Raw genomic sequence first — 26179 nt, forward strand, 5'->3', positions numbered from 1 at the left:
AAAGCATTGCCAACTCCACAGCTGGCAGTGCTCGCCCTGACACATCCTCGACCATCCCAAAAGGAGGAGAAGGAGGACATCATCACAGGGTCCACAGTGGTGACTCCTTTTTTTCCCCTCTCTCTCCTTTTCTTTTTCCCCTCTTGCTCTCCTGTCTTAATAAATTAAAGCACAGGCAGTAAATGAACCCAGTACGCAACTGGGTAGCATAGAAGAGGAAGAGCCTTTCCCCCCGTCTTTCCCAGCACCAAACTAGCACAGGCTCAGGAGAGACTCAGTAGAATTGAGCCCCCAAGACAGATGAGATCTCTAAATAAAGAGAAATAGAACTATGATGAGGAGAAGGGGGAAATCCGCCAACAGTTACAATCAGAGAGATCCTGTACTCAGCCCAGGAGCTGGCTAAACTGCAGGAGAAGTACAGCAGGAATGCTAAGGAGACAGACAGAACTTGTGTGGAGAGTTGCCCTAATGGGAGGGGACTGCATACTTTTAATTGAAGAGGAGACAGAAGGTTTTTGGGGCCTGGTGTTTTCCTAACTACTGGGAACTACCAAACCCCATGGTCCCTGGCTCAGAAGGCAGCTCACTAGGCAGGAGGTCTCGACCCTATGGAAAGAGGTGACTGGGTTACAATTCTGCAGGGGCTTCACCAACTGACTTGGAGTATTCAGAAAGCAGCCCGCTTACAATTAATGCATGAAAGAGCCTTCATGTCAAGCCAGAAATTTCCAGGGACAATCCTGGTTGACCCAGAGCGAGGTTGGATATCAGTTGAAACTTCTTTACAGAAAGGGTTGTTAAGCACTGGAATAGGCTCCCCAGGAGGTGGTTGAGTAACTATCCCTGGGTGTGTTTAAAAACTGCTTGGATGTGGTGCCCAGGGACATGACTTAGCAGAGGGTTGTTAGGGTAGTATGGTTAGGTTGAGGTTGGACTTGATGACTTTCCAACCTGAACAATTCTGTGATTCTATGACTCTATGAATGGCCAAACCGATAAGGATTTACAAATGCTTGTTCACAACTGGGTGGGCAAAGCGGGCAACACTCATCCTTTGTCTGCCTCCTCGGAGCAGATCCTACAAATCACAACTTTGTCGGTGCTAGCTCCCACTGTAGCCACACTGAAAGAGTTAGTTAGGTTAGACCTAGGTACTGGAGTGCAAAACCCTTCTGCGAGCACAAGACTCAATGGACTCAAGTGTACCTCAGCAAGTTTGCAGATGACACCAACCTGAGAGGTGCAGTTGATGCATTAGAATGAAAGGGAAGACATCCAGAAGGACTTGGACAGGCTGCAGAAGTGGGCCCATGAGAACATAATGAGGTTCAACAAGGCCAAGTGCATGGCCTTGTGCATGGGTCAGGGCAATCCCAGGTGTTTATACAGACTGGGGGAAGATCTCCTTGAGAGCAGCCTTGCAGAGAAAGACTTGGGGGTCCTGGTAGACAAGAAGCTGGACATGAGCCAGCAGTGTGTGCTTGCAGCCTGGAAGGCCAACTGTGTGCTGGGCTGCATTAAAAAAGGGGTGGCCAGCAGGGAGAGGGATGTGATTGTCCCCCTCTACTCGGCTCTTGTGAGGCCCCATCTGGAGTACTGCATCCAGGCCTGGAGCCCCCAGTACAAGAAAGACACAGAACTCTTGGAAAGAGTCCAGAGGAGGGCCACTAAGATGATCAGAGGGCTGGAACCTCTCTCCTATGAAGAAAAGGTGAGGGAACTGGGATTGTTCAACTTGGAAGGTCCAGAGAGACCTCACTGTGTCCTTGTAGTACTTGAAGGGAGCATAGAAGCAGGAGGGGAAATGACTGCTTACAAGGGTGGATAGTGACAGGACAAGGGGGAATGGTTTTAAACTAAGCCAGGGGAAATTTAGGTTAGATATTAGAAGGAAGTTTCTCCACCTTAGGTGGCGGTGACGCGCTGGAACAGGTTGCCCAAGGAGGTCGTGGATGCCCCATCCCTGGGGGCATTCAAAGTCAGGCTGGATGTGGCTCTGAGCAGCCTGGTCTAGCGGTTGGCGCCCTGCACATAGCAGGGGGGTTGGTAGGTCAACAGTTTGCTAATCTCATTACCTATGAGCCCACAGAGCACAGCAACAACCTCTGGAACTTCCTTGGATGCACTCCGTTGACCTCCTTTAACTCAATCCTTGCTGAACTGTTGTAGGCGTCCTCAAGTTTCCTGTGAGAGTTGCTGGGCATTCCCCAGTGCTCCTGGACTTTGACATCAGAAGCCCCGGAGGTTTTCTGAAGTTTCTCGGATTCAGCAGTTGGGACTGCTGAGCAAAATGCTATGCGAAGGCTTCTTTCAGAGATGGCCCAGACTGGCCAGGAGGGTTTGGCATGCAAAATCAAGAGTGAGACTGAGCAGCAAGATACTCAGTGCAGGCCAAAGCTAGGTCACTAACTTCTGTCAGCTCCTGGGCAACCTTCTCTTTGGCTTAGACACTTTTAGTTAGGCAGCGAAACGAGAAACGTTATCTGCAGCCTCTCCCTGCGGTGGTGGTGAGTGAGGACAGTGTATTTTGCCGTTTGCCATGCTGCCGTGGGGTTGGTTCTGGCCTCTGCTGATACACATTGAGACCGCATGTTCACTTCAAAGCCACACAGCTCCTCAGCGCTGCTGATCTTCTTATTCTTGGTCTGCTAGCAGGTATCTGGTGCACCCCACTTTGCTGCACTTTCACAGCAGCACACATTTCTCTGTTCCTGCACCTATTGCCTTTTTGCTTGCACCTGAGCAGAAGAGCTCACCAATTTTTTTCTGCCTGTGAAAGTCAGACTGAGAGGACTGCTGCGAGGACTGAGAGAATGCAATAGTGAGTGCGGAGAATACGGCATAAGGAAGAGCCTTCAGATCTGTATGGAGATGCTACCTGAGCACCTACGTAAATCTTGTTTGCTGGGCAGAACAAAGTGTGCTAGAGTTCACAGGACACAAAGACAGTTCTAGTTGGGCAAAACAACAAACTCTGAGTCCAGATGACGAAGTTTGTGCCAACAAAGCAAACATAGGGGTGGACCTAGCTGGGGAATGGCTGATAGGCAAATTGGGAAGAATGTGAACCCCAAGTACCTCAGCCAACAGGGAAAGGGGGAATGGCTCACCAGCATCGGGACACAGAGATAAAAGAGGGGCTGTCTCCCCCAGTACTTTGAGAAACCCCACAGGGATATACCTCAGTCCCTCTATTGGAATAAAGAAAGCTGAAGACTCTCCTCTCACTCTTTTTGAAATAAAGGTGATCAAGCAGGCTTCTTGGAGCAGAAATTTTCCTAGCAACAGCAAAGCAAAGCAGTTAGTCACTCCTTGATCCAGCACTGTCTTGGTGTCAGGGAGTTCAGTAGTGGTGCACCAGCCAGTCTTCAGCCAAGAAACAGTCCTGGGCCTTTCTGTTTGAAAGCAAACAGCTCCAAAGAAATGCTTTCAAATGTGAAACTGTCCAGAAGGTGTGTCAACTGTCTCATGCTCTAGATCTGCACCAGCAACAGATTAGAAAGCTATTTCTAGCTCAGTGATCTCATGACACCAGAGGCCATCAAGGAAGGTGTGCAACACATGGATGGGCTCAGGATCAATGGGTGGCCTGACCATGGACACTATTGCCCAGGTTATCCGTGAATGTGAAACCCATGCTACAATAAAGTAAACAAAGCCCATGAAGCCTCTTTGGTACGGGGGACAATGGATGAAATATAAATACGGGGAGGCCTGGAGGTGGATTCTATTCACACTGCCACAAATCTGCCATGGAAAGCGCTGTATGCTTACAGTGGTGGAAGCAAACATCTGATGTCTGGAAACACTGATGTCCTGTACCCCATACCTCCACCCAAAATGCTATCCTTGAATAGCAAATGTTATGGTGACCTGGCACCCCAAAAAGAAGCTAGTCAGATAAAGGAAAACTCGTTTTTAAAATACCCTCATAAACTCCTGGACCAAAGAGCATGGCACTGAGTGGATATATCATATCCTCTACGATCCACCAGCTTCTGGAAGAGTCAAATTATATTTTAAAATATGTGTTAAAAACTATGCTGAAAGCAGTAGTTGGCAGAACATTCAAGCACTGGGATCAATTGGGATATAGCCTGCTAATGTCACCTGCTTAGTCAACAGACTGGGATCTGCCAATCGAGACGGCCCTGCCCAATCCAGCCTCTTATGTACCATAGGAGGGAATAGACTCCCTGTGGCACATAAGAAGAATTTACAAGGGAAAATGGTTTGGGTTATCCTGGCCTTGGGCAAAAGCAAGCCCACCCGTGGGACTGATTTTGTTCACAGCCCTGAGTTCATTTGGTGGGAAATGCAAAAACAGAAACGGGGACATTCAGTGTGTACCTGAAGGACACCTGATGCTGGGGGTAGTTTTAGGCATCTGGACACATATGTACACATATCCGTGTATGATGTTAGTTATAGTTTATTGATTGTGTAGATATATATATATGTGTGTTGTACAACTTGGGCATGGTGTCACAATATGGAATCAGCAGTGAATGCTCGTTCATAAGAATGGACATCTTGCAGTGAACTGATGGAACTGGGAAAGCTGCTAAGGGAGAGTTAGAGTTCCCCAAACGCTTCAGTCCTTCCCACGTCGTTTCTGGGAGGAAGAGACAGAGTGACGTAGTGATGTAAGGACATTCCTTGTTGCTCTGCATTGCCGAGCCTGCAGCACGATTAGGAGACCCTTCCTTCTCCGTCTGTCTGATGTATTTCTCTCACGGACACGGTGTGTTCTCTTCCGTGGCACACAGCCCCCCAGCAGTGCTGATCTCTGCATTCTTGGTCCCCTAGGGTTTCTGTGGTTCACCCAGTTTCACTGGTCTTCCACAGGTGCATATACTTTTCCTCTCTTCTCCTGACTCTGCTGGCCTTTTGCTTCTATCATCAGCGTTTTCTGACTGCCTGGGGAAGTCAGTCTGAGAGGATTGCTGTGGGGGCTGATAGAATAAGGAAGGTGTTTTTGGGACCTTGGAATTGGGAAGACTGTTCAGATTTGGGTTTGACTTCCCGGAATCATCATCAATTTCTATGGTAATTCTTGCAAAGGTCTGTTGTTTTTTTACTGGAGATGGGTCTTCCTTTCTTATGCAAAAGCAAACCTCACATAGCATTGTATCTCTGTAACAAAAAGAAAGGGGTTTTAGACAAGACTCAAAATTTGTATGGCTTAAGAGACAAAGGTCAAAGAAATTTCTCAACACAGATCCCAGCAGAGGGCTGTCCACAGCTCTCACTGCAAGTGCTTCCCGCCACAGAGCAGCCAGCTAGCAAAGACTACTGGAGAAGCAACTCACTCTTGTCTCTTCTTCAGCAGCTGTTTTGCCAGGTAACCCAAAGCTGCCAGAACAACCAGAGAGAACAGGACGGCAAGCACTGCAAGTGCAGAGTGATCTTCTCCCCGTTTCTGATCCACTCCCTCTGCTGTTCTCACACCACCAGCACCTGCAGAACACGAGACAGTGCAACACACTCATGAGTTCTGCACTACTGACGGTATCACAGTGTCTTGGAGAAGTGCGAGTGACTATAGTATTCACTCCATTACTGTCCCTGATTCTCGCGTCTTACTAACAGAGGATGAGGGTGACCTCTTACAGTCTTCCTGAGCAAGAGCCCATGTGCTCTTGCTGAGGGAGAGGCTGAGAAATCACTACCTCCAGCTGTGTCTCAGGGAATGAATAGGCGTGCATTGCACATGCTGTACCTCCAAGGACCCAAAGCAGGATTCTGCAAGGTAAGCTGACAACCATCCTCTGTGGCCAGCTCTGCCACGGCAGACAGAACAGCTCCTGTTATGTGTTTGAATGCACCTCTTCAGCTTTGCATGGCAGTAAACACGCATTGCACAGAAGCTCTCCCCAGCAGTTGATAGCATCTCTCTCTCAAGAAGGTTATCAGACAAAGACAACGTACCTCTGGGATACTCTTCAGGCTCAAAACCAAGATCCATCTGAGAACGTGGAACAGGAATCTTGGGTTCAACAGCTATAAGTAAACACAGAGGAGGAACATTTCCATTACAGGTGGTGTAATCTTCACAATCAACAGCTGCAGATGGGTCAGGCTGGCCTTCTAGATGCACCTGGCATCTCTCTGAGGGAACCCAGACACACCACTTACCCATGTGATTCCTCCAAGGCTCCAAATCAGGAACCCACTGAGAAGCTGCAGAGCCAGCACCCGAGGCCACCTCTGCAAACAAAGGCAGAAGATAACAGCTCCTGACATATATTGCAATTAATCTGTTCAGCCGTGAATGGCAGCAAACACTCTCACTCGCAGACACTTGTCTCCCTCTTCCACTCGCAAGTATGTGGCAAATGGGTGCCAGGTGCCAAAAGGGGCACCATATTCGCACCAAACAAACCACGTTCAGCTTGGCTGGGGGAAAGGATCCCCAAGCAGCTCTAAACTCTGCCCGAAACGCTGCTGTCTTTGCCATCAGCACTTCAAGAGACACAAGGCTGGCGCTGCTGGCAAACACAGCTGTGCAGGGCAAAGAATCCCAGGGCACATCTCTCTGTGCTCTCCTGATGGCTACTCTGCCCTTCTCCACACCCCAGCATTAGAAAAGAACTGTGTAAGACACGTTCCACAGGAAGACAAGGCTGAAAGTACATGCTGACACTGTGAAATGAACCAAGATGGACCACTTACCCCTGGGGTAGCCTTGAGGCTGATGAAAACGGTACAGCCCAGATACGCGGCGTACAGGCAGATCTGTAAAGAAACAGAAGAAAGATTTCCTTTTCGTATTATAGAATCATAGAATCATCGAATGGCCTGAGTTGAAAAGGACCACAATGATCATCTTGTTTCAACCCCCTTGCTATGGGCAGGGTCGCCAACCACCAGACCAGGCTGCCCAGAGCCACATCCAGCCTGGCCTTGCATGCCTCCAGGAATGGGGCATCCACAATCTCTCTGGGCTACCTGTTCCAGTGCGTCACCACCATCTAAGTGAAAAATTTCCTTGTAATATCTAACGTAAACCTCCCCTTTCTCCGTTTAAAACCATTCCCCCTGGTCTTATCACTATCCACCCTTGTAAAAAGAAACAAAGTATCGTGCCAGGCTTCCTGGGGAGGGGACTGCAGAGCCTGGCAGGGGATCATAGAATCACAATATCATACAATCATAGAATTGCTCAGTTGGAAATGATGGTAAAGATCACCAAGTCCAACCACAACCTCACCATACTACCCTAACTCTAACAAACCACCGCTAAATCATGTCCCTGAGCACCACATCCAAATGGATTTTAAACACATCCAGGGATGGTGACTCCACCACCTCCCTAGGAAGCCTATCCCAGTGCTTAACCACCCTTTCTGTAAAGAAGTTTTTCCCGATATCCAACCGAATCCTCCCCTGGCACAACTTGAGGCCATTTCCCCTCGTCCTGTCACCTGTCACCAGTGAGAAGAGACCAACCCTGTTCTCACTGTAAGCACCTTGCAGGTACTTGAAGAGAGCAATAAGGTCTCCCCTCAGCCTCCTCTTCCCCAGACTAAACAGTCCAATTTCCTTTAGTCACTCCTCTTAAGGCACACTTAATAAGGATTACTTCCCTAGTCCTGCTCACTACACCATTCCTGATACAAGCCAGAATGCTGTTGGGTTTCTTGGCCACCTGGGCACACTGCTGCCTCATATTCAGCCGACTGTCCATCAGTACACCAAGGTACCTTTCTGTCAGGCAGCTTTCCAGCCACTCCTCCCCAAGCCGGTAGGGTCATCTGGGACTGTGATCAAAATGCAGGACCCGACACTTGGTCCTACTGAAACTCATAGTTTGCCTTGGCCTATCGATCTAATGATCCATGTCCCTCTGTAGTGCCTTTCTACCCTCAGGCAGATCAACACTCCCTCCCAGCTTGGTGTCACCTGACGTTGAATAGGAGTGGGCCTAGTACCAAGCCCTGGGGGATACCGTTCGTGACTGGCCACCAACTGGATTTAATTCCATTGACCACAACTCTTTGGGCCCGGCCATTCCAGCCAGTGTCTCACCCACTGAAGCGTACACCCATCCAAACCATGGGCAGCCAGCTTCTCCACAAGGATGTTGTGGGGGACAGTGTCAAAGACCTTACTGAAGTCCAGGTAGACCAAATCAACAGCCTTACCTTCATCCACTAAGTGGGTCACCTTGTCATAAAATGAATCAGCTTTGTCAGACAGGACCTACCATTCATAAACCCGTGCTGACTGGGCCTGATCCTCTGGTTGACCTTTATTTGATCCATGATGGCTCCCAAGATTATCCATTCCATGACGTTCCCTGGCACCTATGTGAGACTAACCGCTCTGTAGCTACCAGGATCATCTTTCCAGCCCGTTTTGAAGATGGGCCTCACATTTGCCAGTCTCCAATCCACCGGGACATTCCCGGATAGCCAGGGCTGCCGAAGAATGATGGAGAGTGGCAACCACATCCGCCAACTCCCTCAGCAACCTAGGGTGCAATCCATCTGGCTCCATGGACTTGTGACCGTCTAGCTTTCAGAACAGGTCCCAAATCATCTCACCATGGATTATACCAGGCCTGTTCTGTTCCCCATCTCTACCTAACAGGTCAATAGGCTGTGTGCCCAGGGACATAGTGTTCTGAGAGCCACATGTCGGTCCGGATTCTGCCAGATCCAGAGCAGAGGCCTATGCAAGCCATGGCCAGGGATCAAATGCATCTCCAAGGAAAAACAAAGCCCTTGTAACATTCCAGAACACCTTCCCTGGCATAGGCTGGATACAGAGGCTATTCTGCCCTTCTCCACACTCCAGCATAAGCAAAGATGAGTGAAAGACATGTTCCACAGGAAGACAAGGCTGAAAGTACATGCTGACACTGTGAAATGAACAAAGACGGACCACTCACCCCTGGGGTAGCCTTGAGGCTGATGAAAACGGTTCAGCCCAGATACGCGGCGTACAGGCAGATCTGTAAAGAAACAGAAGAAAGATTTCCTTTCCACATTATGCCATGATTCTCAGTAAAGGGACTGCAGGGCCTGGCAGGGGATCACGTAGTGTTGTGAGAGCCACATGTAGGTCTAGATTCTGCCAGGTCCCAAGCAGAGGCCTGGGTGAGTCATGCACGGGAATCAGACACATCTCCAAGGAAAACCATGCCCCTGGGATTCTTACCACGTTCCATATCAGCTTCCATGGGATATGGGATAGCTCCGTACATGTCACCAACACGTTCATCTGGAATGGAGAACAAAGCAGAAAAGCTGTCAAGACCTGTTGCCATGTGCTTCTTCATAAGGGATCTACAGCGCCCGGAGCTGGAATCGGAGGAGCTCTCCCCTCTGGGACGTCCCTGTGTGCTCCAAGGTGGGACGTGTGCTGAAGCTGGAGAGCCATCACCTCACAGGGAACAGAGCTGATGTAAGAGCCTGGTTGTTTCCTCGGAGGACCCACCATCCAAGGCTGCTTTTCAGGAAGCCTCAGGGGTTTGCTTCCCCAGTACACCCCTCAGTACCCAACCTACCTGGACTCAGTGCTCCCCACGGGACATACTGTCGTTGCCCATGACACGGAGCCACCAGGAAGAGAAGAAGGAAGAGCAAAAAGCAACAGCTGGGAGAACCTGTCTCCCGTAGTCGCCCCATGCTATCTCTTGTCCACAAGCAGCAAGCACCCTCCTTGCAGGCCTGAGGCACAAGTGGTACCTCCTGGTATGACATAACACGGGGTTCCTGAATGTCTTCACGGGGCCCATTATGACCTCACAAAGCACCTCTGATGATGCAAGAAAAATGTGCCTAACCTTCCTGAGTTATACAGAACTTCTTGAGCACCTTATTAAGGAGTAAGTCACAAAAAAAGTCAGTTGTTTTAGTTATTCCTGACGAGTTGGTTTGGATGTGCAGTACTGTCTTCATACTGAGTTGTTAGCATTGAAGGAATCTTAAGCTTCACCACCGACTGAATTGTGTCAGCAAAACAACAGAAATCCCACTGATCCCATCCCTTGGTAGATACAGCTGTGTTTCCTACACAGCATAACAAACCTCACTAACACTGACTCACTGTGTCTGGTTAGACTGAAGTCTTTTAGCTATCTGCAGAATTCCGAGTGAAGCTTGGCATAAACCTTCTACTTTCTTTTGATGTGCTGTGCTGTGCTTTAGACTGTTCTGGGCATAGAGCAAAAACAAGGATTTGCAGCTCAAAATCCAAGGCTGAAATTCCTGAAACAGCCTTTAGAGGACAGCGAAGAATTGCAAATGAAACATTTTCAGGTCTGGTCTCAGTCTTGGATCTTTGGGTGGTTTTGTTGTTGTTGTTGTTGATGGGTGTTTTGCTTGTTGTTGTTTCTTTTAATATGGGTTATGAGTTATGATTAAAATGCAGCCTAGGTGTTGCTTCTGTATTTAAAATGCAGCCTAGGTGTGACTACTATATTAATATGTGCTGGTTTATGTGTTATGGCTTTCTAAGTGAAGGCTGCATTTTTATTTATATTGTAGTGTTTTGTACTGTGGCGAATTCCAGTCTCCACCATAAAATCCATGTCTCCGTTGTCTTTCACTTTGCTAAACTGCAATTCATACTGAGCAAACTGCTGAGCCATCAGAAGGATTTGAGTGTCTCGTGCCCAGATCTAATGGAAAAGAGAACAGAGTGTCCTGACAAGACAATACTGGTGCTGCTGTCAGTCCGTAATGATCCTGGGCTTTGACATGGGGACTTTAAGTCCATGAGAAACTTACTTTATGGGTCCAAATATTGCACTTCTCACTCCATTGGAAAATTTGGGCAAAGTGTGTTAAGAGTTGTATCTAAGTTGTAGCCTGGTTTTGATCCAAATTAGTTGAGTCTGGAATGGGGTTGTCAGCACCAGCTGCAGATACTTTGCTGCTTAGGGATGCTATTTGCTGCCACTGGCATAATCTACATCTAATAATGTAGTACTGAAATACCATGTGGTTCGGTGCTGGTTTGGCCTGCATCATATGTATGACACCAAAATAAATGTTGAGGTTGCCTGCTTGCTTGTGTTAGACTTTGAGCAGTCTCCCAGATATGATGGGACAGCCCTGGGAGGGCCAGAGCAGTGGCCCAGGGCCAGTTTCCCTGCAGCCTAGGAGCCTTCAGACACACAGTCCCATCTGGGCAAGGGCGTGGTCTGTTTTTGGCTGCCCTGTTCACACTGGAGATCCTGAAGTTTGTAGGCAGGAGTTCGACGATAATTTTATGTGAGGTAAAGGCACGGCCACCTCCTCCAGCTGCTCTGGCCCGGAACCACTTCCACCTGACTTGCTTATGCTCAGCCTGATGCCCAGAGACCTGGGCTCTCTGCCCAGGCTGGGAGACATGGCTGGTGCTTTCCCTTTTGCAGGCTCAGCTTGTAGCAGTGCTGAGTAGGTATCTCAGAGACATCCACACCCAGAGAAAGGACGCTGACATGATGCTGACAGGCTGCCTCGGCCAAGGGCTGCCTTCAGAGGGACTCACATAAACACAGACAGCTGAGACGCAACACCAGGCACGAGGCCTATGACCTGCAGCTTTGCTGCAACATCGATGTGGAGCCCTAAGCTGGCCTCGCTCACCTCAGCACCATCTACAGCCGATGTGGGAACACACACCATTCCTGTCCCAGTGGCTGGGATGGGAAGACCACAATCCATTCAGCATCTGGCAACGGCCTGCAGGCCTGCACCACAGGCCTGACTCCAGTAGCTGTCAGCAACCTCACTCTCACACACACAGGGCCCACCAACGACTGGCACTTTTTTTTTTTAACGCTTTAATAAAGATGTTAAAAAAAGAAAATGGGCTTTATTATCTATATACATTACCTATATTATACGTCTTATGAGGGCTGCTCCAGAAATAATGCCCCCTATTTTATATATTGCCCCCAAATATCACAGGTGGATGGTGGGGGCATGGCAGTAGAAGCTGAACCTTCTAACCAGTATTCATTGCACGCTGTTACCAAGCGACAGATGGCAGTGGTGGGGCAGTGTGACATGATGATGTCTGACATAAAACTTCGTATGAGGCTCCCCAGGAGTCCCCAGTGATGACAACTCTTTTTGTTTTCCTAATTGATGCCGTAGCAATACAGGGAGCAGCCTGACTCGCCACAGGCAACCTCTTCTGCGTGGATGGACCTTCACCCACATCCACATCCCTCTGTCCCTCCAGCTAGAGCCTCGTACCTGTTCTGTAAGGGCACCTGGGAGGGTGGGACAGGCTGAGAGGCAGTCTGCTGGCTGCCCAGAACTGGGACTTGTTTCCATCCCTGTCTGTGAGATCAATCATAGAATCACACGGTTGGAAAGTACCTACAAGATCATCTAGTCCAACCGTCCTCCCATTACCCTTGCTACCACAAGCCACTAAGCCAGATCTCGCAGCTCCTCATCCAGATGCCTCTTGAACGCTGCCAGGGACGGCGACTCCACCACCTCCCTGGGCAGCCATTCCAGTGCCTGACCACTCTCTGAGAGAAAAAGTTCTTCCTCATGTCTAATCGAAACCTCCTCTGGTACAACTTTGGCCATTTCCTCGGGTCCTGTTTGTTGCCTGGGAGAAGAGGCCAAACCCCTCCTCATCACAGCCTCCCTTCAGGAAGCTGTAGAGTGCAGTGAGGCCTCCTCTGAGCCTCCTCTTCTCCAGATTAAACAATCCCAGCTCTCTCAGACACTCCTCATAAGACTTGTGCTCCAGACGCCTCATCAGTTTTGTTGCCCCTCTCTGGACACATTCCAGGGCCTCAATGTCTTTCTTGTAGTGAGGGGCTCAAAACTGAACAATACTCGAGGTGCGGCCTCACCAGTGCTGAGTACAGGGGGGTGATTACCTCCCTACTCCTGCTGGCCACGCTATTCCTAATGCAGGCCGGGATGGCATTGGCCCTCTTGGCCACCTGGGCACGCAGTCGACGCCCTCTTACTGCCTACCTGTAAGAGGGCAGATGGTCTACTGCTATTTGTACAACGATCCCCGGTGCCTTTCCTGCAGGGATGGTGTGACTCCACTCCCTCTCACAGTTCCGGATGCTTCTCAACCTCTCCACCTCCCCCTTTTAGCTGGGCCACCAGGCTGAGCAGATCATCCACTTGCTCACAGCATGCACCGGTGGCATCCCTGCTGCCCTCCTGTAGCAGCGACAGGCTCAGCCTCGACCGGAACCACCCCATGGACATACATGCTGTCTGTGTCGCCACGTTCCTTTTCGCCACAGCTCCCTGCTGTGTGAAACCAAGGCAGTGCCTAGGTGCTACAAAAGAGCCGGCACTCCTCCCTCCGCCCACCCATGTCACAGCCTCCACCCTGCGGGGTGGGGCGCTGGGAGCGCTGCCATGATCTCCCCTGGCTTATTAGTGCTCCTTTGTTTTGTTTTGTTTTCGTCGCGATTCGGACCCTCTGCGAACAGTCCCTTGGCATAACTCTCCACTGCTAAGCCGATCTACTCCAGGTCTGCCCTGAAATGGCGGCTGCAAGCTCTTCTTGATACAGAAAGAGCGCTTTTGATGTGTAGCTTATAATAGAATCGTAGACTGTTTGGGGCTGGAAGAGACCTGTAAGGTCATATTGTTCCCCCGTCCCTGCTCTAGGCAGCAACACCTCCCACTAGACCAGGTTGCTCACAGCCCCATCCAGCCTGCCTTGAATGCTCCGGTGAGAGGGCATCCACAACCTTGCTGGGCAACCTGTTCCAGTGTCTCACCACCCTCACAGTCAAGAATTTCTTCCTAACATCTAGTCTAAATCTACTCCCTTCCAGTTTAAAACCATTTTCCCTCATCCCGTCTCTATGTGCCCTTATAAAAAGCCCCTCTCCTGTTTTTCTGCAGGCCGCTTCAGGTACTGGAAGGCTGCTATAAGGTGCCCCCAGAGCCTTCTCCAGCCTGAAGAGCTCCAGCCCTCTCAGCCTGTTCTCATAGCAAAGGTGCTCCAGCCCTCTGATCATCTCTACGGTCCTCCTGTTGTGACCCTTCAACCTCAATATTTCCTGTACTTGGGTGATCATTGCACTGAGAAAGAAAATATTTTAGAAGTAAAAAGAAGGATCAGATACATAGAAGAAACACTACTGTAACAGTATTTTGCTTTCTTAAAGGCATGAAGTTTATGCCAAAACCAGTAGGATTTGACATGGCCATTAATAGAATACGTACAAGGATAGTACCAGTGGTAGACGAATGGCATTTACAAGACAGAATCTTCTTGTAATACTTCAGAACTTGTAGAAGTAAAATGAAAAAAAAGCAAAACTTATGTGACAGAAAGAAGCCCCTCGTTACAGAATACTTTATTCATGTAAACTTCCTAAAATAAAAGGGATGGTAAAATTGAAGAAAAAAATTTCTCTGTCTTAGAAAACAGGGAGTTATAGCAATTCTTGCCTACTACTAACAAGACATATTTTTTTTTTTCATCAAGGCTTCAGAAAATCAAAGTTGAAATCATATGCACCAAGTCATTTTTCACAATTTTCAATTATTTTTTTTCCAAGATTTACTGATGCATGTTAGCCACTTAGATCATATAATTTGTCAATGGCTTTTTTGGTTGTTGCATCTGAAGAAATTTGTTATAATAGATCCCAGATCCAGATGATACCAAAACTCCCAATTGCAGACTGTCTCTGCTCACTCATCAGTGTCTAGGGAGAGATGTCATTCTAATATCACATGCTATCTGTAGTGCAGATGGTTGTTAGAATGCCCTTGCGGACAGTTTGCTCATGTCACCAGAAGTCACAGTTTAGTGCTGCCTTGGAAGATGATTTGTGGCCTACTTTAATTATGTCATCCAGTGGTTATTTATGCCATCTGTGTTAGATGTGAGAGAAATCTGTGCCTTCCCAGCAGACTGGGTATTAGTCACTGGTTTAAGGGATACTAGCAAAAGCAGGTTCTTTTGCACAAGTAAGCAGTGTCTTTTGAGGCCACACCTTGAGGATTGTGTTCAGTTTCGGGCCCCTCACTACAGGAAAGACATTGAGGTCCTGGAGTGTGTCCAGAAGAGGGCAACAAAGCTGGTGAGGGGTCTGGAGCACAAGTCTTAGGAGAAGTGGCTGAGGGAGCTGGGATTGTTCAGTCTGGAGAAGAGGAGGCTCAGGAATGACCTTGTCACTCTCTACAAATACCTGAAGGGAGGTTGCGTTGAAGTGGGAATCAGACTCTTCTCCCATGCAACTAGCGACAGGACTAGAGGGAAGTTGTGCCAGGGGAGACTCAGGTTGGACATTAGGAAACAATTCTTCTCAGAGAGAGTGATCAGGCACTGGAACGGACTGCCCAGGGAGGTGGGAACTATCCCTAGAGGTGTTCAAGAAACATTCAGGCATTGCACTGAGGGGCGTCATTAATATATAATAGTGGGAAATATTGGTGATAGGTGGGCGGTTGGACTGGATGATCTTAGAGGTCTTTTCCAACCTTGGTGATACTATTATTCTATAATTCTATGATTCTATGTTTCTAAGTAATATTTTGATATTTAAATTGTATTTTAAATGATCATTGCACAAATGGAAATGATGGCCCATGGTCTTGAGAGCGCTCTCTGTCCTGGTGTCCTTTAAACTTTTCCCACTTAAGATCTCCCTGAATGACTCTTCCCCCAGAAATGAGAGTAAGTTTTATAAGGGCACGTGGTGCTTGAAGTATGCTTCCCTGATGTAAATTTCAGCAATGCTGAATGTCAGCAGAGTAGCCACAACCAAACCAACTGCCCGCAAAAGGGCAAGCTACCCCGTCTGTTCTCTTTCTCCCTGACTTGACCTGAGAAGAATGATCTACCCTCTGGTCTTCTGGGCATTTTGAAGAGCAGGGAGAGCTCCTTCTCTGTTGCCTGTCAGCAGCCCCTGCTCTCCAGGCAGGGGGAGAAAAAGGATGCCAGAAGCTTCTTCTCTCTCTGTCTAGTCCTAAATAAAAACAAACAGATCACTTCAGTGCTAGAAGCAGCAGCACCCAAATAGCATAATAAAACACTGATTTATGAGTTTTACCTTCAATACAGCAACCCAGGAGAAGTTTCTCTGAGGAAGAGTGTGGAGCTCTAACATAATGCTAGGCAACTTCTGCTCCTCATCATCTCCTACCAGTATGGTGTCCTGCCTCATTCCAGGTTTTCTGCTGTGGTATCCAAGCTAAGTGATCACCAGAGGCACTATCTGGTCAACATGGAAAGCAGTTACCTTCATTTGTAATTCTCACCACCTCCAACTAAAATGTTGAGGTTATTCACCTTCATTCTCTTTCTAAGGTCTTGCTGCTTGGCATATTCCTTACTTTTTACCAGACAAGATATGCATTTCCCAGGGTCATCCAGTCAAGACTGCTTGCAGATCAGCATTTAAAATAATTAATGAACTGAGTCAGTGAAATTCAGTTTTCTCTTCCTGTCTGTATCTACACAATGCACTGCTATATAGTGAAACTGAGCCTTACCTAGCACAAGAGAGGTATCAGTTTGGCTTTTTGGTCTTTTATTACTTAACTGAGGAAACTAATCCTCGTGATGTCTTAAACACTTGCTTTAGGCCTTATAGCTGGGTTTTCTTCAGCTGAAAGACAGAAAATATTTTTCTATCACTGCATGACCTCAGCTACGGAAATACTAGGGTAGACTTTGTCATAATTTTGTTGCTGCTCAGCTGTTATATATATACAACAAATACAAAGGAAATCTCCAGTAAGGCAAGACGTGAGAATTCACAGTGAGACACTGCACAAAACTAATGGTCTATTTGCCGCAACAATTTTGAAATCCAACAGTGCAAATTTGGTTTCACAGTTTATCAAACAGACCCTAAGAAAACACTAAAAATAAAACTTATAAATGGTTCTTGACAAGCAGTCTTTTCCAGCTGAAATATATTATACAGCACAAAGAAAGTTAAGTGCAGTAATACTCCTTATAATAGTATTAATGCAGTAAAAATTCTCTCAGTAATCATTCTCTTATGCAGTGGAAAACCTGGAATTTTTAATTTGTAGCTAGTAGATTATGGAAAAATGGCCAGGAATGGTATGTATTTATTGAACTGAGAGAAGTGGATTCTTGCGGAAATGCTGCTTATCCTGGAGGTCTCTCTCTACTGCTTTGGAATATCTTTGTTTATACTCCTTTGTTGTTTGTTTTTGTTTGTTTGTTTGTTTGTTTGTTTCCCCCAGAGATACATTCTGAAGCTGAGTTTTGGATGCCAAAGGAACATGGTGTATTTGGGTATAAATGACACGGTATCAGCTGCAGAGGTGGCCTCTGTGAGAAGAAATGAGGGGCTGCCCTGTGATGGATGCAGCCATTTCCATTTCACTGGCCACAGCTGAGCCCAACAACAACTCTTAATGATAACATATTTTAAAAAGGGCAAAAAACACTGAACAGGCAGAAGTTTGGGGAGAAAGGGGGTGAACAGTGGTAAACGAGAGTGAAAATAACAAAGTCAGAGAAGGAAAAGGAAGAAGGCCACCACAAGTAGTCACACTGTAGCCCACGAGGGACCCCAGGCCAGAGCAATCGGGTATTCCTGTGGTCAGTGGAGAGTCCACATCAGAACCCCTGCTTTGTGGGAGGAAAAGAGCAGCACAGAGAACAGTCTTGTGTACTGATTTGTGTACCTGCCTCGCTGAAAGGACTGACTGTATCCACAGTGTAACAAGGAGGAGAGGATAGGAGTCTGAAGAGAAGGATTAAGTTTGAGAAAAGGGAAAGTATTGTTTTAATGCTTATATTTTTTCTCCCTGCTAGACAAATCAGTACTTTTTTTTTCTAATTTCCAGTAAATGAACTTTCTCCAACTCAAGTCTGTATACCTCAATATGAGTTGACATGTCAATGAACAAGAAAGCAGGAAAGAAAAGATATGAAAAGAAGAAATGAATTAATAGGAGAGTGGAAAGGCAGGGGGACGGACGGCTTCTTACTATGATCTTTAGTGTTGCAAAAGGAGAGCACTGCTGTGTGGAAGGAATGGAAGTTGTACCTAACTAGGTAGGAAAAGAAAGTTATTTCCTTATTTAAAACTAAGTCCAAAATTGACCTAAGGGTCAAGTAAAAAGAAGTAAAGGCTGACAAGAAGAGATCAGACAGTCTGAGCCTCTTGAGGCTCAGGGCAGTGGCTGATGTTTCCAAAACTGTGGGAGAAATGGCTGAGCTGAATGCAAAGTTGTCACTCCTGAAGTCCCGTGGTACCGGAAGATGGGGGCACTTGGGAAAAGGAATAAAAGGCTGATTAAATGCAGACTGGGGAGGGCGCTTCTTTTCACAGCAGATAGCTGGTGATTTCATGGGATTGAAAAAAGTGCTTAGGAGAATTAATGCAAACTAAACACATGATCATCCTCTGGAGGAGTAGGAGCCCAAGGGGAAGAACCTGCAGGGAAAGGAGAGCTTTGCATACTCTCTTGGCACAGTGTTTGCTGTTGTCACTGGTAGGGATGAAGCAGTGCTTGGATAGACTATCACATCATTCCTGAGTGGCTTTGTGTGGTCTTACATGAATACGAGGATGGAAGAAGAGACACTTGTCCTTTAGGCTGATACTGGAATAGGAACATACACATTTAGGTTGGTTATAGAAATTTATTTTGGCAGCTATGGTGTAATTAGCCATTAGAATAACTCAGTCACAGATAAGCCTTCCAGCGGGAGCGGTGGGGAGAAATGGCATTCGTTGCTCTAAGGGTCAAGCTCAGGACACTGCTGAGAAAGTCCTTCAATATGGCACCGCCAATAGACTGGACCTATAAGCTCTCTCAAGATCTTTGTTCCTGTAAGCTCCCAATCTAGATGATAAGAGGTCTCCTTTTGGGAAGTGGCTTTGAGCCCTGACCTACACTCCAGAGCCAGAAATGCACATGTAGAGATAAAAACATTAAATACAACAACAAATTTAAGTCATTAGCTGGCTCACCAGCATCGGGACACAGAGATAAAAGAGGGGCTGTCTCCCCCAGTACTTTGAGAAACCCCACAGGGATATACCTCAGTCCCTCTATTGGAATAAAGAAAGCTGAAGACTCTCCTCTCACTCTTTTTGAAATAAAGGTGATCAAGCAGGCTTCTTGGAGCAGAAATTTTCCTAGCAACAGCAAAGCAAAGCAGTTAGTCACTCCTTGATCCAGCACTGTCTTGGTGTCAGGGAGTTCAGTAGTGGTGCACCAGCCAGTCTTCAGCCAAGAAACAGTCCTGGGCCTTTCTGTTTGAAAGCAAACAGCTCCAAAGAAATGCTTTCAAATGTGAAACTGTCCAGAAGGTGTGTCAACTGTCTCATGCTCTAGATCTGCACCAGCAACAGATTAGAAAGCTATTTCTAGCTCAGTGATCTCATGACACCAGAGGCCATCAAGGAAGGTGTGCAACACATGGATGGGCTCAGGATCAATGGGTGGCCTGACCATGGACACTATTGCCCAGGTTATCCGTGAATGTGAAACCCATGCTACAATAAAGTAAACAAAGCCCATGAAGCCTCTTTGGTACGGGGGACAATGGATGAGATATAAATACGGGGAGGCCTGGAGGTGGATTCTATTCACACTGCCACAAATCTGCCATGGAAAGCGCTGTATGCTTACAGTGGTGGAAGCAAACATCTGATGTCTGGAAACACTGATGTCCTGTACCCCATACCTCCACCCAAAATGCTATCCTTGAATAGCAAATGTTATGGTGACCTGGCACCCCAAAAAGAAGCTAGTCAGATAAAGGAAAACTCGTTTTTAAAATACCCTCATAAACTCCTGGACCAAAGAGCATGGCACTGAGTGGATATATCATATCCTCTACGATCCACCAGCTTCTGGAAGAGTCAAATTATATTTTAAAATATGTGTTAAAAACTATGCTGAAAGCAGTAGTTGGCAGAACATTCAAGCACTGGGATCAATTGGGATATAGCCTGCTAATGTCACCTGCTTAGTCAACACACTGGGATCTGCCAATCGAGACGGCCCTGCCCAATCCAGCCTCTTATGTACCATAGGAGGGAATAGACTCCCTGTGGCACATAAGAAGAATTTACAAGGGAAAATGGTTTGGGTTGTCCTGGCCTTGGGCAAAAGCAAGCCCACCCGTGGGACTGATTTTGTTCACAGCCCTGAGTTCATTTGGTGGGAAATGCAAAAACAGAAACGGGGACATTCAGTGTGTACCTGAAGGACACCTGATGCTGGGGGTAGTTTTAGGCATCTGGACACATATGTACACATATCCATGTATGATGTTAGTTATAGTTTATTGATTGTGTAGATATATATATATGTGTGTTGTACAACTTGGGCATGGTGTCACAATATGGAATCAGCAGTGAATGCTCGTTCATAAGAATGGACATCTTGCAGTGAACTGATGGAACTGGGAAAGCTGCTAAGGGAGAATTAGAGTTCCCCAAACGCTTCAGTCCTTCCCACGTCGTTTCTGGGAGGAAGAGACAGAGTGACGTAGTGATGTAAGGACATTCCTTGTTGCTCTGCATTGCCGAGCCTGCAGCACGATTAGGAGACCCTTCCTTCTCCGTCTGTCTGATGTATTTCTCTCACGGACACGGTGTGTTCTCTTCCGTGGCACACAGCCCCCCAGCAGTGCTGATCTCTGCATTCTTGGTCCCCTAGGGTTTCTGTGGTTCACCCAGTTTCACTGGTCTTCCACAGGTGCATATACTTTTCCTCTCTTCTCCTGACTCTGCTGGCCTTTTGCTTCTATCATCAGCGTTTTCTGACTGCCTGGGGAAGTCAGTCTGAGAGGATTGCTGTGGGGGCTGATAGAATAAGGAAGGTGTTTTTGGGACCTTGGAATTGGGAAGACTGTTCAGATTTGGGTTTGACTTCCCGGAATCATCATCAATTTCTATGGTAATTCTTGCAAAGGTCTGTTGTTTTTTTACTGGAGATGGGTCTTCCTTTCTTATGCAAAAGCAAACCTCACATAGCATTGTATCTCTGTAACAAAAAGAAAGGGGTTTTAGACAAGACTCAAAATTTGTATGGCTTAAGAGACAAAGGTCAAAGAAATTTCTCAACACAGATCCCAGCAGAGGGCTGTCCACAGCTCTCACTGCAAGTGCTTCCCGCCACAGAGCAGCCAGCTAGCAAAGACTACTGGAGAAGCAACTCACTCTTGTCTCTTCTTCAGCAGCTGTTTTGCCAGGTAACCCAAAGCTGCCAGAACAACCAGAGAGAACAGGACGGCAAGCACTGCAACTGCAGAGTGATCTTCTCCCCGTTTCTGATCCACTCCCTCTGCTGTTCTCACACCACCAGCACCTGCAGAACACGAGACAGTGCAACACACTCATGAGTTCTGCACTACTGATGGTATCACAGTGTCTTGGAGAAGTGCGAGTGACTATAGTATTCACTCCATTACTGTCCCTGATTCTCGCGTCTTACTAACAGAGGATGAGGGTGACCTCTTACAGTCTTCCTGAGCAAGAGCCCATGTGCTCTTGCTGAGGGAGAGGCTGAGAAATCACTACCTCCAGCTGTGTCTCAGGGAATGAATAGGCGTGCATTGCACATGCTGTACCTCCAAGGACCCAAAGCAGGATTCTGCAAGGTAAGCTGACAACCATCCTCTGTGGCCAGCTCTGCCACGGCAGACAGAACAGCTCCTGTTATGTGTTTGAATGCACCTCTTCAGCTTTGCATGGCAGTAAACACGCATTGCACAGAAGCTCTCCCCAGCAGTTGATAGCATCTCTCTCTCAAGAAGGTTATCAGACAAAGACAACGTACCTCTGGGATACTCTTCAGGCTCAAAACCAAGATCCATCTGAGAACGTGGAACAGGAATCTTGGGTTCAACAGCTATAAGTAAACACAGAGGAGGAACATTTCCATTACAGGTGGTGTAATCTTCACAATCAACAGCTGCAGATGGGTCAGGCTGGCCTTCTAGATGCACCTGGCATCTCTCTGAGGGAACCCAGACACACCACTTACCCATGTGATTCCTCCAAGGCTCCAAATCAGGAACCCACTGAGAAGCTGCAGAGCCAGCACCCGAGGCCACCTCTGCAAACAAAGGCAGAAGATAACAGCTCCTGACATATATTGCAATTAATCTGTTCAGCCGTGAATGGCAGCAAGCACTCTCACTCGCAGACACTTGTCTCCCTCTTCCACTCGCAAGTATGTGGCAAATGGGTGCCAGGTGCCAAAAGGGGCACCATATTCGCACCAAACAAACCACGTTCAGCTTGGCTGGGGGAAAGGATCCCCAAGCAGCTCTAAACTCTGCCCGAAACGCTGCTGTCTTTGCCATCAGCACTTCAAGAGACACAAGGCTGGCGCTGCTGGCAAACACAGCTGTGCAGGGCAAAGAATCCCAGGGCACATCTCTCTGTGCTCTCCTGATGGCTACTCTGCCCTTCTCCACACCCCAGCATTAGAAAAGAACTGTGTAAGACACGTTCCACAGGAAGACAAGGCTGAAAGTACATGCTGACACTGTGAAATGAACCAAGATGGACCACTTACCCCTGGGGTAGCCTTGAGGCTGATGAAAACGGTACAGCCCAGAGACGCGGCGTACAGGCAGATCTGTAAAGAAACAGAAGAAAGATTTCCTTTTCGTATTATAGAATCATAGAATCATCAAATGGCTTGAGTTGAAAAGGACCACAATGATCATCTTGTTTCAACCCCCTTGCTATGGGCAGGGTCGCCAACCACCAGACCAGGCTGCCCAGAGCCACATCCAGCCTGGCCTTGCATGCCTCCAGGAATGGGGCATCCACAATCTCTCTGGGCTACCTGTTCCAGTGTGTCACCACCATCTAGGTGAAAAATTTCCTTGTAATATCTAACGTAAACCTCCCCTTTCTCCGTTTAAAACCATTCCCCCTCGTCTTATCACTATCCACCCTTGTAAAAAGAAACAAAGTATTGTGCCAGGCTTCCTGGGGAGGGGACTGCAGAGCCTGGCAGGGGATCATAGAATCACAATATCATACAATCATAGAATTGCTCAGTTGGAAATGATGGTAAAGATCACCAAGTCCAACCACAACCTCACCATACTACCCTAACTCTAACAAACCACCGCTAAATCATGTCCCTGAGCACCACATCCAAATGGATTTTAAACACATCCAGGGATGGTGACTCCACCACCTCCCTAGGAAGCCTATCCCAGTGCTTAACCACCCTTTCTGTAAAGAAGTTTTTCCCGATATCCAACCGAATCCTCCCCTGGCACAACTTGAGGCCATTTCCCCTCGTCCTGTCACCTGTCACCAGTGAGAAGAGACCAACCCTGTTCTCACTGTAAGCACCTTGCAGGTACTTGAAGAGAGCAATAAGGTCTCCCCTCAGCCTCCTCTTCCCCAGACTAAACAGTCCAATTTCCTTTAGTCACTCCTCTTAAGGCACACTTAATAAGGATTACTTCCCTAGTCCTGCTCACTACACCATTCCTGATACAAGCCAGAATGCTGTTGGGTTTCTTGGCCACCTGGGCACACTGCTGCCTCATATTCAGCCGACTGTCCATCAGTACACCAAGGTACCTTTCTGTCAGGCAGCTTTCCAGCCACTCCTCCCCAAGCCGGTAGGGTCATCTGGGACTGTGATCAAAATGCAGGACCCGAAACTTGGTCCTACTGAAACTCATAGTTTGCCTTGGCCTATCAATCTAATGATCCATGTCCCTCTGTAGTGCCTTTCTACCCTCAGGCAGATCAACACTCCCTCCCAGCTTGGTGTCACCTGACGTTGAATAGGAGTGGGCCTAGTACCAAGCCCTGGGGGATACCGTTCGTGACTGGCCACCAACTGGATTTAATTCCATTGACCACAACTCTTTGGGCCCGGCCATTCCAGCCAGTGTCTCACCCACTGAAGCGTACACCCATCCAAACCATGGGCAGCCAGCTTCTCCACAAGGATGTTGTGGGGGACAGTGTCAAAGACCTTACTGAAGTCCAGGTAGACCAAATCAACAGCCTTACCTTCATCCACTAAGTGGGTCACCTTGTCATAAAATGAATCAGCTTTGTCAGACAGGACCTACCATTCATAAACCCATGCTGACTGGGCCTGATCCTCTGGTTGACCTTTATTTGATCCATGATGGCTCCCAAGATTATCCATTCCATGACGTTCCCTGGCACCTATGTGAGACTAACCGCTCTGTAGCTACCAGGATCATCTTTCCAGCCCGTTTTGAAGATGGGCCTCACATTTGCCAGTCTCCAATCCACCGGGACATTCCCGGATAGCCAGGGCTGCCGAAGAATGATGGAGAGTGGCAACCACATCCGCCAACTCCCTCAGCAACCTAGGGTGCAATCCATCTGGCTCCATGGACTTGTGACCGTCTAGCTTTCAGAACAGGTCCCAAATCATCTCACCATGGATTATACCAGGCCTGTTCTGTTCCCCATCTCTACCTAACAGGTCAATAGGCTGTGTGCCCAGGGACATAGTGTTCTGAGAGCCACATGTCGGTCCAGATTCTGCCAGATCCAGAGCAGAGGCCTATGCGAGCCATGGCCAGGGATCAAATGCATCTCCAAGGAAAAACAAAGCCCTTGTAACATTCCAGAACACCTTCCCTGGCATAGGCTGGATACAGAGGCTATTCTGCCCTTCTCCACACTCCAGCATAAGCAAAGAAGAGTGAAAGACATGTTCCACAGGAAGACAAGGCTGAAAGTACATGCTGACACTGTGAAATGAACAAAGACGGACCACTCACCCCTGGGGTAGCCTTGAGGCTGATGAAAACGGTTCAGCCCAGATACGCGGCGTACAGGCAGATCTGTAAAGAAACAGAAGAAAGATTTCCTTTCCACATTATGCCATGATTCTCAGTAAAGGGACTGCAGGGCCTGGCAGGGGATCACGTAGTGTTGTGAGAGCCACATGTAGGTCTAGATTCTGCCAGGTCCCAAGCAGAGGCCTGGGTGAGTCATGCACGGGAATCAGACACATCTCCAAGGAAAACCATGCCCCTGGGATTCTTACCACGTTCCATATCAGCTTCCATGGGATATGGGATAGCTCCGTACATGTCACCAACACGTTCATCTGGAATGGAGAACAAAGCAGAAAAGCTGTCAAGACCTGTTGCCATGTGCTTCTTCATAAGGGATCTACAGCGCCCGGAGCTGGAATCGGAGGAGCTCTCCCCTCTGGGACGTCCCTGTGTGCTCCAAGGTGGGACGTGTGCTGAAGCTGGAGAGCCATCACCTCACAGGGAACAGAGCTGATGTAAGAGCCTGGTTGTTTCCTCGGAGGACCCACCATCCAAGGCTGCTTTTCAGGAAGCCTCAGGGGTTTGCTTCCCCAGTACACCCCTCAGTACCCAACCTACCTGGACTCAGTGCTCCCCACGGGACATACTGTCGTTGCCCATGACACGGAGCCACCAGGAAGAGAAGAAGGAAGAGCAAAAAGCAACAGCTGGGAGAACCTGTCTCCCGTAGTCGCCCCATGCTATCTCTTGTCCACAAGCAGCAAGCACCCTCCTTGCAGGCCTGAGGCACAAGTGGTACCTCCTGGTATGACATAACACGGGGTTCCTGAATGTCTTCACGGGGCCCATTATGACCTCACAAAGCACCTCTGATGATGCAAGAAAAATGTGCCTAACCTTCCTGAGTTATACAGAACTTCTTGAGCACCTTATTAAGGAGTAAGTCACAAAAAAAGTCAGTTGTTTTAGTTATTCCTGACGAGTTGGTTTGGATGTGCAGTACTGTCTTCATACTGAGTTGTTAGCATTGAAGGAATCTTAAGCTTCACCACCGACTGAATTGTGTCAGCAAAACAACAGAAATCCCACTGATCCCATCCCTTGGTAGATACAGCTATGTTTCCTACACAGCATAACAAACCTCACTAACACTGACTCACTGTGTCTGGTTAGACTGAAGTCTTTTAGCTATCTGCAGAATTCCGAGTGAAGCTTGGCATAAACCTTCTACTTTCTTTTGATGTGCTGTGCTGTGCTTTAGACTGTTCTGGGCATAGAGCAAAAACAAGGATTTGCAGCTCAAAATCCAAGGCTGAAATTCCTGAAACAGCCTTTAGAGGACAGCGAAGAATTGCAAATGAAACATTTTCAGGTCTGGTCTCAGTCTTGGATCTTTGGGTGGTTTTGTTGTTGTTGTTGTTGATGGGTGTTTTGCTTGTTGTTGTTTCTTTTAATACGGGTTATGAGTTATGATTAAAAT

The 26179-nt window shown here is 47.7% G+C and overlaps 2 protein-coding genes and 2 long non-coding RNA genes across 4 annotated transcripts; all 4 read right to left on the reverse strand.

Moving 5' to 3' along the window:
* Nucleotides 1-4417: 4417 nt before the first annotated feature.
* On the reverse strand, nucleotides 4418-8292 carry LOC149920074 (uncharacterized). Its single transcript, XM_090142990.1, has 6 exons — nucleotides 8213-8292; nucleotides 6679-6767; nucleotides 6142-6213; nucleotides 5935-6006; nucleotides 5316-5463; nucleotides 4418-5139 (listed from the first exon to the last, which is right to left on the reverse strand). Exons 1-6 carry the CDS (start codon nucleotides 8290-8292, stop codon nucleotides 4809-4811), a joined length of 792 nt encoding a protein of 263 aa, XP_089999116.1. The 3' UTR covers nucleotides 4418-4808.
* Nucleotides 8293-8835: 543 nt separating this feature from the next.
* On the reverse strand, nucleotides 8836-9811 carry LOC149920075 (uncharacterized). The gene is made up of 3 exons (XR_016460807.1): nucleotides 9518-9811; nucleotides 9169-9231; nucleotides 8836-8962 (listed from the first exon to the last, which is right to left on the reverse strand). It is a non-coding gene; the product is annotated as an uncharacterized LOC149920075 (long non-coding RNA).
* Nucleotides 9812-20217: 10406 nt separating this feature from the next.
* Nucleotides 20218-22533, reverse strand: LOC149920076 (uncharacterized; the record flags this gene model as incomplete). Its single annotated transcript, XM_090128393.1, has 5 exons — nucleotides 20218-20939; nucleotides 21116-21263; nucleotides 21735-21806; nucleotides 21942-22013; nucleotides 22479-22533. Coding segments are annotated over 5 exons (678 nt in total), but the record flags the coding sequence as incomplete, so codon positions are not given.
* A 2-nt stretch (nucleotides 22534-22535) lies between these two features.
* LOC149920077 (uncharacterized) lies at nucleotides 22536-25612 on the reverse strand. The gene is made up of 3 exons (XR_016460811.1): nucleotides 25318-25612; nucleotides 24969-25031; nucleotides 22536-24762 (listed from the first exon to the last, which is right to left on the reverse strand). It is a non-coding gene; the product is annotated as an uncharacterized LOC149920077 (long non-coding RNA).
* Between the last annotated feature and the right edge of the window lie 567 nt (nucleotides 25613-26179).

The sequence above is a fragment of the Phasianus colchicus genome, chromosome 1 (genome assembly GCF_987193195.1).
Source record: "Phasianus colchicus chromosome 1, bPhaCol1.hap1.1, whole genome shotgun sequence".
Lineage (NCBI taxonomy): Eukaryota > Metazoa > Chordata > Aves > Galliformes > Phasianidae > Phasianus > Phasianus colchicus.

Excerpts from the sequence above, each read along its gene's own strand:
- LOC149920074 (XM_090142990.1), bottom strand. The coding sequence starts at position 8,292 with ATGGATAATCTTGGGAGCCATCATGGATCAAATAAAGGTCAACCAGAG. Across the intron at positions 6,768-8,212 it reads TCAGCACGGGTTTATGAATG|GAAATCTTTCTTCTGTTTCT; the intron begins GTAGGTCCTGTC and ends TAATACGAAAAG. Across the intron at positions 5,464-5,934 it reads GCCTGAAGAGTATCCCAGAG|GTGCTGGTGGTGTGAGAACA; the intron begins GTACGTTGTCTT and ends CGTGTTCTGCAG.